The sequence below is a fragment of the Mus musculus genome, chromosome 9 (assembly GCF_000001635.26).
Source record: "Mus musculus strain C57BL/6J chromosome 9, GRCm38.p6 C57BL/6J".
Lineage (NCBI taxonomy): Eukaryota > Metazoa > Chordata > Mammalia > Rodentia > Muridae > Mus > Mus musculus.
Genome location: NC_000075.6, coordinates 55,580,394 through 55,598,048, shown reverse-complemented (window position 1 = coordinate 55,598,048; position 17,655 = coordinate 55,580,394). Strand labels below are relative to the sequence as shown.

At 40.5% G+C, this 17,655-nt stretch overlaps 1 protein-coding gene across 6 annotated transcripts in view; it reads left to right on the top strand.

The window, feature by feature from the left end:
- The window catches only part of Scaper (S phase cyclin A-associated protein in the ER), a 388,343-nt gene that overhangs the window by 340,173 nt on the left and 30,515 nt on the right, over positions 1-17,655 (top strand). For all 6 annotated transcript variants that reach the window (XM_030244383.1, XM_011242747.3, NM_001357652.1 and 3 more), the window contains one exon: positions 11,596-11,830. In XM_030244383.1, the coding sequence (XP_030100243.1) occupies positions 11,596-11,830 (235 nt within the window). The remainder of the gene's footprint in view (positions 1-11,595; positions 11,831-17,655) is intronic.

Genomic DNA, 17,655 nt, shown 5'->3' with positions numbered 1-17,655 from the left:
GGTTTCTCTGTGTAGCCCTGGATGTCCTGGAACTCACTCTGTAGACCAGGCTAGCCTCGAACTCAGAAATCCGCCTGCCTCTGCCTCCCAAATGCTGGGATTAAAGGTGTGCACCACCACTGCCCAGCTGGACCGATACTTATATAAACAAACAAATACATATATGCATATTCTAAATTTGAAAGAGGGGAAGAAGAGAATGTAAGAGATGGTTGAAAATAATTGGATAGTGAATACATCTGAATTTTAAAATCATTCTGTAAAAAGGAATGTTTTGGATCCTTCCAGTTTCCATCTGTGCCCCGGAGCTGACCCTGTACCCTGAGCTCTCCATACCCAAATTCCTCCTGGAGAGAACTAGTCTCCCAGGAGTACTGACACAGAGGCTTGCAGGAGGGACAAGCCACAGTCAGAGACAGCAAGACCAGCTAACACCAGAGATAACCAGATGGCAAGAGGCAAGGGCAAGAACATAAGCAACAGAAACCAATGCTACTTGGCATCATCAGAACCCAGTTTTCCCACCACAGCAAGCCCTAGATACCCCAACTCTGGAAAAGCAAAACTCTGATTTAAAATCATATCTCATAATGATTATAGAGGTCTTTAAGAAGGGCATAAATAACTCCCTTAAAGAACAAAAGAACACAGGTAAACAGGTAGAAGCCCTTAAAGAGGAAACACAAAAATCCCTTAAAGAATTACAGGAAAACACATCCAAACAGGTGAAAGAATTGAACAAAACTATCCAGGATCTAGAAATGGAAGTACAAACAATAAAAAAAAAATCAGAAAGAGAAACAACCCTGGAGATAGAAAACCTAGGAAAGAGATCAGGAGTCATAGAACACCAACAGAATACAAGAGATGGAAGAGAGAACCTGAGGTGCAGAAGATACCATAGAAAACATTGACACAACAATCAAATAATATGCAAAATGCAAAAAGCTCCTAACCCAAAATGTCCAGGAAATCCAGGACATAATAAGACCAAACGTAAGGATAATAAGTATAGAAGAGGATGAAGATTCTCAACTTACAGGGCCAGTAAATATCTTCAACAAAATTATAGAAGAAAGCTTCCCTAACCTAAAGAAAAAGATGCCCATAAACATACAAGAAGCCAACAAAGTTCCAAATAGATTGGACTAGAAAAGAATCTCCTCCTGTCACATAATAGTCAAAACACCAAATGCACAAAACAAAGAAAGAATATTAAAAGCAGTAAGGGAAAAAGGCCAAGTAACATATAAAGGCAGAACTATCAGAATTACACCAGACTTCTCAACAGAGACTATGAAAGCTAGATCCTGGGCAGATGTCATACAGACCCTAAGAGAACACAAATGCCATCCCAGGCTACTCTACCCAGCAAAACTCTCAATTATCATAGATGGAGCAACGAATATATTCAATGACAAAACCAATTTTACATAATACCTCTCCACAAAGCCCTCCAAAGGATAATAGATGGGAAACTCCAGTACAAGGAGGGAAACTACACTCTAGAAAAAGCAAGAAAGTAATCTTTCAACAAACCCACACAAACATAATTCCACTTCTAACAACAAAAATAACAGGAAGCAATAATCACTTTTCCTTAATATCTCTTAACATCAATGGACTCAATTCCCAATAAAAGACATAGAATAACAGACTGGCTACTCCAGAGAACCAAATAACCCTATCAAAAAATGGGGAACAGAGCTAAACAGAAAATTCTCAACTTAGGAAACATGAATGGCCGAGAAACACCTAAAGAAATGTTCAGCTCTTTAAGCTTTCACCTTTCTTGCTCTCCTCTCTAGCCCTCCTTCTCTCTCTCCCTTCCCCCCCCCCACATGGCCATGGCTGATCTTTTTCTACCATCTCTCTTTCCTCCTGCCTTTCTACAATAAAGTTCTAAAACCATTAAAAAAGAAAGAAAGAAAGAAAGAAAGAAAGAAAGAAAGAAAGAAAGAAAGAAAGAAAGAAAGAAAGAAAGAAAAGAAATGTTCAACATCCTTAGTCATCAGGGAAATGCAAATCAAAACGACCCTGAGATTCCACCTCACACCAGTCAGAATGGCTAAGATCAAAAACTCGGGTGACAGCAGATGCTGTTGAGGATGTGGAGAAAGAGGAACACTCTTCCATTGCTGGTGGGATTGCAAGCTGGTACAACCAACTCTGGAAATCAGTCTGACAGTCCTCAGAAAATTGGACATAGTACTACCAGAAGATCCAGCAATACCTCTTCTGGACATATACCCAGAAGATGCTCCAACATGTAATAAGGACACATGCTCCACTATGTTCATAGCAGCCTTATTTATAATAGCCAGAAGCTGGAAAGAACCCAGATGTCCCTCAACAGAGGAATGGATACAGAAAATGTGGTACATTTACACAATGGAGTACTACTCAGCTATTAAAAACAATGACTTCATGAAATTTGCAAGCAAATGGGTGGAACTAGAAAATATCATCCTAAGTGAGGTAACTCAGTCACAAAAGAACATAAATGGTGTGTACTCACTGATAAGTAGATATTAAGCAAGGAGCGTGGAAAACCCACAATACAACTCACTGATCACATGAAGCTAAAGAGGAAGAAAGACCAAAGAGTGGTGAATGCTTCAGTCGTACTTACAAAGGAGAACAGTATAATCAAGGGAAGTAGAGGGTGGGAGGGACTTGGGAGGAAGAAAGGAGGGAGGGGAAAAAGAGGGTCAGAATCAGGTATGGGAGGAGATGGAGGAAATTGAACAGAGGTGTATAGCAATGGGGGATGAGGAACTGGGAACAGCAACCAGAAAGTTCCAGATGCCAGAAAAGCCAGAGCCTCCCAGGACCCCACCAGGATGAGATTAGCTGAAATACCCAAACAAAGGGGAGGGAGAACCTGTCGAGACCATATCCAGAGGTTAGGCATGGCCTCCCAGTTGAGGGATTGGGCCACCCACCCATCTCCAAAATTTTAACCAAGAATTACTCCTGTCTAAAGGAAATACAGGGACAAAGATGTGGAACAGAGACTGAAGGAAAGGCCATCCAGAGACTGTCCCACCTGGGGATCCATCCCACATGCAGACACCAAACCCAGACACTATTGCAGATGCCAAGAAGTGCTTGCTAACAGAAGCCTGATGTTGCTGTCTCCTGAGAGGCTCTGCCAGAGCCTGACCAATACATATGGGGATGCTCACAGCCAACCATCAGACAGAGCACAGAGACTCTAATGGAGGAGTTAGGGGAAGGACTGAAGAGGCTGAAGGGGTCTTATCTGGCATCAATGGGAGAGGAGGCCCTTGGTCCTGTGAAGGCTTGCTGCCTCCTCAGTGTAGAGGAGGTGAGGCTGGAGTGGGTGGGTGGGTAGGGGAGCACCCTCATAGAAGCAGGGTAAGGGGGTCTAGCAGAGGGGATTTGCAGAGGGGGAACTGGGAAAGGGTATAACATTTGAAATGTAAAGAAATAAAATATCCAATTAAAAAAAAAGAATCAAGAGAGTAAAGTACCTCTTTTTTTAACTTAGGTAAACAAATAAAAATTCAGGGCTGGAGAGAAATTAAGAAGAGTGCATTGCTTCTGCAGAGGCAGAGTTCATTCTCAGCCCACTAGTGCCTGTAGTAACTCCAGCTTCCGAAGGGTCTGACGGTTCAAACCTCGCATGCACTGGACTCACCCCCATACAGACACATATGCATCAAAATGACTCTTAGAGCTCAAACAAAGAAAAAGGAATGTTTTGTTATGTGTATATATGTTTCCCATTTTCATATCCAAACTATACTAACAAAATATGTTGTAGCCAAATGACATTGGAGGCCAATGTCATAAAAATATCAGAATGATTTACAATTTAGCCCACTAATCATGTGGGTATAAATGAGTGTTTCTCAAGTGTTTAAGAATACTTCCAAACCATTTGTTCAAACAAAGGTAAACTTTTAATTCTGCCTCCCTTCCTATCCATTCATTCATTGGACAAATATTTATGCCGCACTTGCTCTGTGCCAGGTCCTATGCTAGACTTGGGAGAAATGATTCAAGACTCACATTATGTCCTCAAGGACCTGGTAAGTTAGGAGGGAAAAAAAGATACATATACAAATATCCATGATAAGAGACTACAGAAAAGAGTTAGAATGCAATACTTGTGCTCAGCAGGCTGCCAGGCACATGTAAATGCTTAATAAATGGTGGCTACTATCATCTTTGGTATCAGTAGAGGTCAGAAGAGGGAGAAGTCGCTCGGAGGTTATAAGGATTAGATATTTTCTAGGGAGCTAAAATGTAGACCAGGACCTAAAAAAAAAAAAAATGGAAATGATAATATGTAGGCTTGAGGAAACGATAGACAAAAAATATAACATAAACAAAAGACATAAAAGTAGAAAAACAAGAATAACATGAAGTACTTAACTCTCCCAGATGATGACAAGGTTAAAATGTAAAAATATAAATTATTTTCTGGTATCTTGTGGTGGCAGTAGAATCATTAATAACCTTTGAGCAGAAACATGGCCTGCTAAAAATCATATTTTAAAGCTGTACTGGCTAGTTTTGTGTCAACTTGTCACAGCTGGAGTTACCACAAAGAAAGGAGCTTCAGTTGAGGAAATGCCTCCATGAGATACAACTGTAAGGCATTTTCTCAATTAGTGATCAAGGGGGAAAGGCCCCTGTGGGTGGGACCATCTCTGGGCTGGTAGTCTTGGTTCTATAAGAGAGCAGGCTGAGCAAGCCAGGGGAAGCAAGCTAGTAAGGAACATCCCTCCATGGCCTCTGCATCAGCTCCTGCTTCCTACCTGCTTGAGTTCCAGTCCTGACTTCCTTGGTGATGAACAGCAACGTGGAAGTGTAAGCCAAATAAACCCTTTCCTCCCCATCTTGTTTCTTGGTCATGATGTTTGTGCAGGAATAGAAACCTGACTAAGACAAAAGCATTAACAAACACTATATGAATGATATATTGGAGAGAAGGAAGAAAGTAGGTGTGCCTCTTAATAACATCTAAAACAAAAAGACAGAAGAGGAGAGAAGTGTGTGTGGTTTTACCGGCCTCTAGGCATTCAGCTCCAGACCTGATCATCTCTCTGCATGTGATCTGCCAACATACTCTGTTGATTGAAGAGAACCTTAAAATCACCCAGTCTTGCAATAAGGTTCTAATCTTTTCAATGACCTTGCCATTTTCTTTTGGTTTTTTCGAGACAGGGTTTCTCTGTGTAGCCCTTGCTGTCCTGGAACTCACTTTGTACACCAGACTGGCCTCGGACTCAGAAATCCGCCTGCCTCTGCCTCCCAAGTGCTGGGATTAAAGGCGTGTGCCACCAGTGGTGCCCGGCAGTCTTTGCCATTTTCTATTTGACTATATCTAACATCATAGGGCTTATTACTTACTATAGAGCCAGTTCTGCCACTGATGGTTTTCTGAGGCTTACAGAGTGTCCCCTCACACCAGGCTGCTGACTGTGCTAGTTCTGCTTGTACCTCAATGACATACAAACTGTTCAGACCCTGTCTTTCTTCCTAAGTACCTGTAGTCTCACATTTCCTTTTGCTTTTCTTCTCCCTTTCCAGTTGCTTTGGTAGTGTAACAAATTTCACCAAGTTGAGTAGCTTAAGACACTCTAGTCTCTCAGATCTGGTAGGTCAGAAATTCTGTCAAGGTGCAGAGGCGGATGAGTTATCGTTATTATACAGCGTATAGGCCCATGGGAAACTCAAAAACTAAAGGCCATCTGAATTCTTAGTTGCATGTCTGTCAGAGGCTTCTCTGGATTAATGAAATTGTATCTTCCAAGGAGCCAACCATGATCCAAGGGAAGAATGTTTTAGTTAAAAAGAATGGCAAGGTCCTGCCTGAGTTGCTATGTTCTGGAAACAAAATTAGTGGGTGTTGAGTTTGATGAACAAGAAAGTGATAGGAAGTAAAATAAATGCCATGGGATGAGGGAAGACCAACATTAAAATTTGAATTTTATTCTAAGCTTGATGGGAAACCAATTGGAGGTTTTTAAACAGAAAAATGACTTTAAAAGTCAAGAAAAAAATTTGTATATTCTATGAAGAATGGATTCAAAAAAACAAGAGTGGGAACCAGAAAGATGTGTGATAAAGGGCTGTGAAGCCTCATAGCCCAGCTCCCCCACCTCCCAGTTACTCATCCTTTACTAAGCAAGGCAGCAGAGGCTTTGGCAAAGTCTCTGTGGCCCAACTAGAAATCAGAAAGGTGAGACAAACTAAAGCCTATACATCAGCGCAGGACCCTTTGCTGTTTTCAGTATGAAAAATTGAAACTAGGGAGTGTCTTAAATGAGAAACACACTTCCAGTCAGATCCTAGTCAGTCACCCTGATCTGCCTTCTTTCCCTGCAGGAATCTCCTTCCCCCTTTCATCACTTCATTTCCCCAGGGCTGTGGGTCTCTTGTTCTTTGTTTTTTTTTTTGTTTGTTTGTTTGTTTGTTTGTTTGTTTTTTAGATATTTTCTTCATTTACAGTTCAAATGCTATCCCCTTTCCTAGTTTCCTCTCCAAAAGTCCCCTCTACCTTCCCCCACCCCCACCACCCTGATCCTCAACCCACCCACTCCTGCTTCCTGGCACTGAGGCTATTCCAGTGCCTGGCAAATACAGAAGTAGATGCTCACAGCCATCCATTGGACTGAGCACAGGGCCCCAATGAAGGAGCTAGAGAAAGTACCCAAGGAGCTAAAGGGGTCAGCAGCCCTAAAGGAGGAACAATAATATGAACTAACCAGTATGCCCCAGAGCTTGTGTCTTTAGTTGCATATGTAGCAGAGGATGGCCTAGTCGGCCATCAATGGGAGGACAGACCCTTGGTCTTGTGAAGATTATATGGGCCTCTTGTTCTTTTCTCCTCCACTTCCTGGGCTTAGCCAAAGCCTAGCCACCACATGAAAAAGCTCAGATCCCCCATGTAGGGACTCTTCACCAGAAAGCCTTCAGCTGGCACCTGGCAGCTGGCATTAAACACAGATGCCTGTATTCAAAAGATGTCAAGATGCTGGGCTGTGGGCCTTGGAGAGGTCTGAGTATGCCCTGGAAGCTGGGGATGGTAAGGAATTATTCCTTCTGCCCTGCAGCCTTCTGAGGGAACACAAATTTTGTGACACTTTCACTTTAGCACAATGATATCTATTATTTCAGTTTCTTCCAAGACTATAAAATACCACATTCATATTGTTTAGAGCCACTAGATTGTGACAATTGTTCTAGCACTAATGGAGAGCTGATAGACCCACCATTGTTGGACTACAGCCTCCTCCAGTTTAGGGTCCAAGTCTTTCTTGCCTTTTAGTTATTAGCATTTGTTGTATTGGAGCACGGGCACTTTGACTTTTGAGCAGAGTGCCTAAGAGAACATCATTTGTTTTATGTTCACACAAAGCCTAAGATATGATGATGTCACTAGATTAAGATTGTCTTTCTTGGAATATCCCAAGATTTAAGAGCCAAAAACTGGAATTCTGCTGAGAAATAACTCACTTTTTTTTGTTCAGGGTTCTCATCCTTCATATGGACATGCACAAACTTAATCCACTCCATATCAACACTGCACAGACTGTTACGTGTGGTTTTATGGCTTGGGGCTGAAATGGAAGTTTCACAAGATGCCTCAGAGATTCTAGAAGTAAAAGCTGAATGAAACAAAATCCTCAAAGCTGTGAGAATAGTCTGGATGGTCACCAGCCCTACAGCATGCTAGAAGCCAAGAAGATGAACATAGACAAACTAGGAACAAATGAGAGAAAGGGGGTTATAGAGTTTAGAATTGCACACATGCGTGTGCATGTGCACTCTTGCGCGCGCGCGCGCGCACACACACACACACACACACACATTTACACTGCCATTTTAGGCTAGCTAAGGCTAACTATGTAATGGATGGCCCTTGATTCATGCCCATGCAAACTGCTGCTTTTTTTTTTTTTTTTTTTTTTTTTTTTGCCTTACTATACACTCCTATAAAGCGGGTTTGGATTTTAGATGCTATATAGCAATAATGACAGCCCACTTATACTTACTCTTATTCAAATCTAGTGGTAGTGACTTCAGATAAATATTTCACTAAAATCTCTAGTCCTGTAATCTAAATTTAAAAACATGTTCTAGTAAAAATTGAAAAGTTTTTAAATTCTAAAGTATGGTATCAGAACTTCACATCTGATTTTTAACATCATTCATGTATTTTTAAAGTATTTTTTATTAACTTTGAGAATTGTATACAATATATTTTGATCATATTCTTTCCTCCTCTCAATTCCTCCTAGAGTCATTCTCATTTTTCTGCCCCCCACAACACACAACTTGTATCTTTTTTTCCTTAATAACATAATTATTTTTAAGGAAAACTTTATAGTGCAGAGCTGATATGCATAAAGCCTTATACTATCAATATTTGTGATTAAAGAGACTAGATAACTTACAGTTAAGACCCAACAGGAGCCAGGAGCCTACTGATGGACAAATTATTTGCATTTTAAGCTGAATCAGAAGTAAACATTGACCCAGTGTGGTGGCTAAGCAGGTAGAGGCACTTGCCTGAGTTTGATCCTCAAAACCCTCTAATGTTGTCATCCAATCTGCACATGTATGTTATAGTACACATACACATGTGCACACATAAATTGATTAATTAATTAATTAATTAATTAATATTAATTGCTTGATTGATTGAAAAAAATGTTAAAGTAAATATTTCCCAATGTCCCTTCAGGTCTGCATTAGTCCATGGAAGCCAGGAGCCATACATGCCCTCACAGCATTTTTATAGTCCGTGAGCTCACTTTAAGGAAATCTACTTCCCCTTAAAGCAATATTCTATGTTTTTAAACGATTTCCACATCTCAGTCCCTGAATGCGTGGTTGATTTTCCTCAGCTAACACTTTTATTTCCTTAGGAGAACATTCACTAAAGACTGACGCTGTGTGGTTTGATTGGCTGTCAGATCAGCCTCTCCCCCACAGTGGTGAGGGAGAAGCACTATGCTGATGACCTTCCCTTTGAAGTTTTTGTTTGCATTGTATTTTGTTCTGTTTGTTTAACTGGTTGTCCTTTTTGCATTTATTCTTCAGAAGAAAAAATAGTGAATTCATGTCATTTTGTAATTGCTAGGAAAGGTTATGACAGTGTTTTTAGCAATGAAGCTGTACTCCTAAGTGTCTAATTTACAGTATGCTAATAATCTGCTGAAGGTAGCAGGCACAGTAAGGGGAAATCAGCACTCAGATTCATAGATAGTAAAACTCTTGTCTCTGAAGTCATGCATCCTCGGAATTCTGAAAGTAGACTAGGAATTAGTTGTAGGGAGAACTGCCTTCTGGCTCTGTGTGAGCAGGCAGTCAGTTTTATCCAAACCTGGGTCTCTTTTTGGAGCCTATATAATAACTTTAGATAAATTAATATCTTTTCATGTCTATAGTTAGGGTTTGACCCCTAATTCTTTTGACTTTGATGGCACTTAGGGCCAACTGATAATAGCAATTTTTGTAAAAAGTGCTCTAAATGTGCCTATAATCAAAATCCTTTTTAAAATATGTATCTTTATTAAGTAGCATACTACAAAGTATCTCCTTATGACGACACAAAACTGTATTGTGTTTAACAATATTCAGTTAGTTGCAAATTCTGTCTAAAGAAAAGTCAGGGAGAAAATACAAAATCACGTCTTGTTCTGTGGGGATGTTTTTGGTCCTTGGGCAGAGCAGTAATAAGGGCTACATCAGGCCCCTGCCTGTGCTACTTACGAAGCTCACTTGAACTGCTTTAAGTTGTAGTTCTTATGGGGCAATGGTGGCACACATCTTTACTCCCAGCACTTGGGAGGCAGAGATAGGCAGATTTCTGAGTTCAAGGCCAGCCTGGTCTACAAAGTGAGTTCCAGGACAGCCAGGGCTACACAGAGAAACCCTGTCTCAAAAAACAAAACAAAACAAAAAAAAAGTTTAGTTCTTACATTGTGCATGAGAGTTGTACCTTCCCTACCAACTCTGAGAAGACTTCACATGAGGTAACACATTCCATGAGAAGAACACAAGGAACACGGGGATGCATCATGGTTTGTGGATATGTTCTGAGCAATACCTGAAACAATATATCTGTGACCTAAATGCTGAGTAGGGTTATCAGTAAAACTCCTCTTCAATGCAACTACCAAATTAAAACCAATAAAATGATCTCTTTAGACAAGAAATTCACTAGCCAGCCCTCCTAGTTCTTACTTAATTAGTGATAGCTTCTGAATGTTTTGAGGACAAGATAATGAGATAACCATAGGTCGTTCATGCCTCTCTCCCTTCTGCATTCCAGCCTGAAGGGATGACAACTGATAAAGGAAAGCCTGTTAATGTTAAGAGCTTGGGACGGGTGTTGTTGCATGGTAGTGGGGTAGCATGGGCACTTCTGCTGAGAGCTGTACAGATGATAGCGTATGAGAGAAAGACATTGAGCGGGGCCTTACAACTTCCCAGAGAAAAAGCCAAGTCTCATGAAAAAAGGCGGAAACTGGCCCACTTGGAACAGCACCAAGAAACATTAGGGTTTGTCTCTGCTATAGCTATAACCCCTGTCTATCACATCTCCAAAACTTCCATCTTCTTAGAGCCAGTAAAGGAAAAGTGAGAAATTTTTCTAAGCAAAAGTGGCCCTCTGCAGCTTGCTAGCTCTGGGTGAGACATGTGCTGAACAACTAGGGAAACCAAATGTACAGTTTAAGCTTAGGCCTAGACACCTTGTGCCAGAGTAAGTAAGGAAGGGCCCCATCAAGCACACTAGCAATGAGGTAAGGAAGGGTGTTTCCTCAGAGAGTAATCTTTGTTGTTTCTTCCTGGAAACCAGGGATGCGTTGATAATGAGTACTTGGCCACGGTATCTGCTTTGACTGCATGCTCTTGGTCCTACATGCTTTGTATGCCTTAGTTCAGGAATGAGACAGATTTAGCAGAACCTTGCTGGCTCACTGTTGACTTTAAAAATTGATTTACCACTGGACTGCCTCTTCTACTTCATCACTCAACACACCTCAGTGACTGAATCTGATTGTTTAGGGACATGGCCTCCACAATATATCTGCTAATACTGTTTTAATCTAGAATAGTGCCTGCAAAAACAGTTGAAGCATCTCCCTGCAGTGTATGGATATGCTGTGGGTTTTTAAGGTCTGTTTGCCTTGTAGCTTCTTCCCCCGAGAAAATCCCTTCTGAAGAACCAGGGAGGAAAACTACAGTGTTTGGATCTCTGAACCCACAAAGCTCTTACAGACTCTATGTAGTCTGTCCAGATGTTGGCACTAGAGGTAGTGGAGTATCCTGGGCTGCCAAGTGAGGGCAGTAACCGGCCTCCGCACCAACTGCCTGGTGCTCAGTTACCATTCCTGTCCAGGCTGATCTCCCAGGGGAAGGAAAGGAAGCCACAGTGCCCTTGGGGGGGGTGGGGGCTGCATTTGTTCCTGGAGGTCTCTTGTTACCTTATTACACAACTCAGAGGGTTTGCTTTTAATAGTCTGCTTATTGTGTTCCAATTAACCGATAAAAATCCTAACATCCTTTAACTAGATTTTTCTCAAAGAGCTGTGTTTTCTTTCTCAGGTCCTCCAGCATATTTGACAATAATCACCAGGATCCCACAGGGCTGACAGCTGCTCTTCAGGCCACAGACTTGGCTGGAGTTCTACATATGCTCTACTGTATCCTCTTCCACGGCACCATCTCAGACGCCGGCACGAGTCCCAAGGACAGTTACACCCAGAACACCATCCAAGTAGCCATTCAGAGTTTACGTTTCTTCAATAGCTTTGCAATTCTTGATTTGTCTGCTTTTCAGGTACTAAAACCTTGGTTCAGGTTGGTTTTAAAACAAACAAAAAGTTAGTGTGTGTGTGTGTGCATGTGTGTGTGTGTGTGTGTGTGTGTGTGCGCGCGTGCGCGCGTGTATTTCCTTGTATATGCATGTGGAGGCTAGAAGTGGATGCTGGGTATTCTCCTCCATTGCTCTCCATCCTCCCCACCAGCTGGGGTCTTGCTATGTAGTGTTGCCTGGGACTCCTACAAAGACCGTTGGCCTCACCCAGAGTTCTACCTGCCTCTGCTTTGGAGTACTGGGATTAAAGGTGTGTGTCACAATGCCTGGCTCATTGAAACTGGGGCTCACCATTTATGGCAGACTTGCTGGCAGGCAAGCCCCCTGGATGTGCCTATCTCCCGCACTCTCAGCACTGGTGTTAAGGCACTCATTGTCATGCCAGGCTTCTTATACAGGTTCTGGAAAGCTAAGAGTAGGTCCTCATTTCTCCATACCAATACTTTATTCACTGAAATATTTCCCTAGCACCTTTAAAAACTTTTTTTTAAGATTTATTTCCATTTGTATGTTTTCCCTTCATGTGTGTCTATGCACCACATGTGTGCTTGGTGCCAGAAGAGGGTGTCAGGTCCCCTCTGAAACTGGAGCTCTAGATAGTTGTTAGCCACCATATGGGTACAAGGAAGTAAACTGGGTCCTCTAGAAGTACAACTAGTATTTCCAACTGCTGAGCCATCTCTCCAGTTTCCAAAAAGTTATGGGAAGTTCCTCTTTGTAATATGAGACCCCAGATTATAATAAGTAGAATTATAAAATGTATATATCATTCTTTAAACTGTTTTGTAGAGTTATGTGGTTTCTGGTCACATTGAATGTTAAATGTGCTTTCTCATTTATTCTCATAGCTGTTATGAAAACTGTTATTATAACCATTTTACAGATGGAGAAGCTGGCAAATAAATAATTTGCCTAAAGTCCTATTTAGCTGAAACAAAACTAGTTACCCATGACTTAAATTTAATCTATGCCACACTGCCACTTATAAATCTTCTGCCTTAAATCCTTTAGATAAAGGTATTATCATCCCATCAACATTTAAATATTAATAAAATTAATGGTTTTTGATAGAAATAGAACCAAAATTGCTTAATTATTTTGATTGATATAACTCTAAGGATGATTTAACTGATTTGTGTCCAAAGTAAAGTGCATTTATATATAACTGTATAAACCCCTGTAATTTTAGTTTTTATAGCTAAAGGAAGAAAATGGCTTTTTCCTATAATACCACACTGTCAGCTTAAAAACAGACTTTGTTCAAGTAGGAAATTTAATTTTCAAAAACACTGAACCTGTTATAGAGCAAGCCCCAAGGAAAAGACTTTCCCTGCCCATTTATTAACTGTCGAGTGATTTCATTAAAAAAGGAACAAACTTGGCAGATGATGAACCCATAATTTAGATGAATTACTTACTAAGAGGAAAAGGGGCTTTAGAGCTGTATTGTGTGAAAATAGTTGGTCTCTAGTATCCTCAGATGAAACACTTCTCTTGTGAAACTGATGGCACACGTTCAGTTAATTAATGGCTCCCTAGGATTCTGTTCAGAAAGGAAGTTAGTGAGTGGTATCATTGGAGCTTGTATTTTTCAACTTTGTAGAGTTACTTTATCCATCACAAGAACAGAAGTCCCTTCTGAAGGATTAATGTGTTTCTATTTCCAGAGCACTTGAAGTAGCCTTTGCCATTCTCTGCAGTCTGCACAGTTAGAGTTTACAGGCACACCTAATGAGAGATATCTGCTCCAGAAAATGTCAGTGAGTCTTACTTCTGGTTGCATATGACATTTATTTGTTTATCAGAGGACCTCAGAATATAGAGTTCAGTAGTCTTCCCATCAAATAAAATGAACTTCTTGTTACCATAGATTATGAAAAAGTACACACCTAAACCAGTTATTTTTATGCATTTAAAAGCAAATACTTAAACTTAATAAAATAAGTAATAGCAGTGTGATCAGTTTTATTGTGATCTCAGACTCTGTGAGTTCAGAAATCCTATAGGGCTCTTCATATCTCATAAGGATGGCTTGGCTCTATTGCATGATGACAAGACTTCAGCCAAGAGACTCACAAAGCTTAAAAAAAAGGGAGGGTAATTGTGCCTTGTAGAAGTAGGAACTGAAATTATCCAGAGGCTCCTTCAGTTATGGTTGATGCCTGGGATACTTCTAAGACTATGTCTGTGTAGGACCATCAGCCAGAGTACCTGTATACAGCATATCTGTATAATTCAGGTTTCTCAAATATTATAATGTCAGAGTCCTGGGGGTGGGTGGCGGGGGAGGTCCTAAGAGGAAGCTTCTGCAAAGCAAATGTTCTAAAAGAACCAGACAGCAGCTGCTTGGGTTTTTATGATCTAGTTTCAAAAGTCATATACTTGTATATACCTTTGTACTTGAAAACTGAAGCAAGAGGACTACAACAAATTGAGGACAGCCTGATAAGGGGACTCAGTAGTTAAAATTGTAGGCCGCTCCTGCAGAGGACTCAAGCTTAGTTCACAGCACCCACATGAAGTTGACAGCCACATGCAAGTTCAGTTCCAGGAGATCACATGGCCTCTTCTGACTTCTGTAGGTACCAGGCATGCATTTGGTACACATGTACACATGCATTGCAAGTACTTGTATATACACACAAATTACTATATCTTTTTAAAAATAACAATAATAATAATTTTTAAAGCCCAGTATGGTTGGAAAGAAGGCATGGTGGGAGGGGGGGGGAAGAGGAGGAAGGAAGAAGATAAGAGTTCAAGACCTCAGTTACATAATGAGCTAGGGGCTAGAGAAGACTACATGAGACCCTGTCCCAAAAAACAGCAAAAATAAAATACACACACACACACACACACTAGTTGGATCACTCATAAGCCTCCCAGATTGAAAGAGAAACATAGGTAATTTTCAAATATTTAAGGGCATTTATAAATTGCACCACTGTTTAACAAGCTTTATGACATCTGTCACACAGACACCACTGATGATCAAATATGCAATATTCAAATGAATATACAGGTGTTTATACTGTATAGCAGTGAGTGAGTTGGGGAAGAAAATACTATTTTCATGATCAGAAAAACTCATGTTCTAGTTCACAGAAACAACCTCATGTCAAAGGTAAGATTTCATGAGGGATGGGGAAAGAGATTTCCAGTGGAGTGAAGGAAAATGGACATCTCACTTGAGAGATGACTTGAGAAAACGCGGAGGTGATCATAAAAGGCTAGAAGGAACTAAAGAACAAACTGAGCTGAGGCACGTAACCTAAGCTACTAAAGAATGAGACAAGGTGACATGAGGAGCATGTTGATTCCCCCCTCACACCTCCAGGTATCACAGAAATCCAAAGTGCCACAGACTCATGCTCATCAGACCCCTGAGCTTAGAGTTGGGCTGACCCCACTAAGCAGTCCCACCTCCATAAAGTATATGGCCTTGGACAAGCCATTTGAGCATTAAGATCCAGTACCCTCATCTAAAGCAAATTAGAAACATCTACCTCACAATACAGAAGACTAAACAAGATTACATAATGGCATTGTGCTGGTTAGCATGTACTAGGCCCCGACACAAGAACTGACACCCTCCTGGCCCACCTTTGGCAGCCCACTTGCTGGGCATTTCTGTGAATGCTATTACTGAGTTCCTTTCTGTATGGCTTGTGAAGTTGAAGTGTCTGCTCAGTGTCCTGGGAGATGTTGAATCAGAAAGTGCCAAGAGTAGCATTCATGTTTCTCTCCTTCTCTTCAGAGCCACACATCTGTGTGCTTGTTTTGTGTGAAAATTTGTCATGTGATAACAATAAAAGAGTTATTCGTTAGAACATTTTTATCATGTACCAATAAGGCTGTTAAAATATCTCTTTCTCAGCAATGAATGTGAATTCACTCTGAAATCATATTGGCACAAGTGGCCTGGAGGTCAATGATACTGTATATTGCATTTGTCGTGACAGTTTTTAACAATTGAAGGTGGTCTCAAGAAACAAATCAATGTACTGACTTAGCAATTAATTCTGGCTGGAAAGGAAATATAGTTTCCTTGAAAAATTGGTTTGATTTTTATATTCAAACATACATGCCCTTTGACCTGCTCTTATCAGGGAAGGTTAAACAGAGGGCACTAGGTCACAGCATGCTGGACGAGACTAATTAAATAAGGGCTGAACTGAGAAGGTGTCAAGACTTGATTTAAAGGAGCAAAGCCCTCCTGAAGTGTCTGGGGCTTGAAAAATACTTGGGGTGGGGGTTGTCTTGGGGCAATAGAATGTGATAGAAGACACTCTTAAAGTCAGCAGTTATAGCACTATAGCAGTGCCCACCTGCAGGGCTCTTTCACGAAATTTAGACAGTGAAGTAAATGAAATTTCCAAGCTACAGTCATCTGACCTGGTTTCAAACCCAACAAGACCTCAAATAAAGAGATGAGTTTTAAAACTGTGTGTTTCCCACAGGCCAGCAGCAGTGCTTCATTCCAGTGTGGGCTGCAAGTGTATTCTGTGGGCTTCGCCTCTCCCCTTTGCCCTCCTGTCGCTCTGTCTGCTTGACATGTTTATTAAATAGAAGCTTCAGGCTGCACAGGCAGACTTACATTCTCCTCCCAAGTCGCCCACCACTGACAGCCCATAGTCTGTCTGGAGAAAAGATCCCAGAAGCCTCATAGCTAAAGGGCTCCCTAGTTTGGGGAAAAATTTTTTGTTTTGGTTTGGTTTTTTACATTCTTTTGGTAGCTTTTGTTTTGGAGTACTATTTGTTTGAATAATAATTAATTCTTATTTAGATTTCTTTTTCAGTTTGAACATAAGTAAATAATTAGAAGTGGGTATTTCTCTCTATGTATAAAGGTGGGGGACACAGCCCAGTGATGGAGTATCTTTTCGTTATGTACAAGGCCCTGGGTACAATCCTCAAAGACTACAAAACACTAAAGTGTCTTTGCTATGTACAAGAAAGTAGTTTATCCTTCAGAATAAAAGTGTTAGAAATTAACTTACACAGTACATTCACAGATGAAATTTAAAATTTATGCTTCTATATCTTTTCTATATAAGAATTCTTGTCTAATGAGAAAACATAAGTTATTAGGAATGAATAGCTGCTTTGGTGGAGTGTGTGTTGAATACATGTGTTGTGGGCATTGTTCTGCTCTAGCTTCTGTCCTTCAGGTTAAATATTACATTGATTTTGGTCATTTATTAGATTATGAACCCCTGAACTAATTGCTGCCCGGAGTATAATAGTCAGGTTCATGATATTTTTGTAGATTTTTTTCTCTCATATTGCTTCATTTGGGCTTTTTTTTTTTTCTTAATGGTCTTTTGTTTATATATTTTGGTTTCCATTTAGGAGGTTATATGTGTTTCTTGTTTGTTTTGTTTTTAAAAAAAGGAAATCCTGGGGACACGGATAGGAAGATTCTAGGAGAGTTTGGAAAGGGTAAACAGATATAATATATTAAAATTCAATAAAATTAATATAGAAACTTAAAAAATAAATTAAGCTCCAGACTTATGCAAATTTGACATGCTGTTTGAAAAAGTTATGAACCTCTATAACTTGTACCTTTAGTCCCTTTTCTTCATTTTTTTAAGAACAGGAACTCTGTTATTTAATGCATGCTAAGTATTGGAAGGAAGGAAGGAAGGAAGGAAGGAAGGAAGGAAGGAAGGAAGAAAGGAAGGAAGGAAGGAAGGAAAGAGGGAAAGAGTATAATGCCCCTCTAGACACATAACAGAGAGTGTGCAGAGCCTGCACTTGCTGTATAATGTACAGCCCCAGCTTTC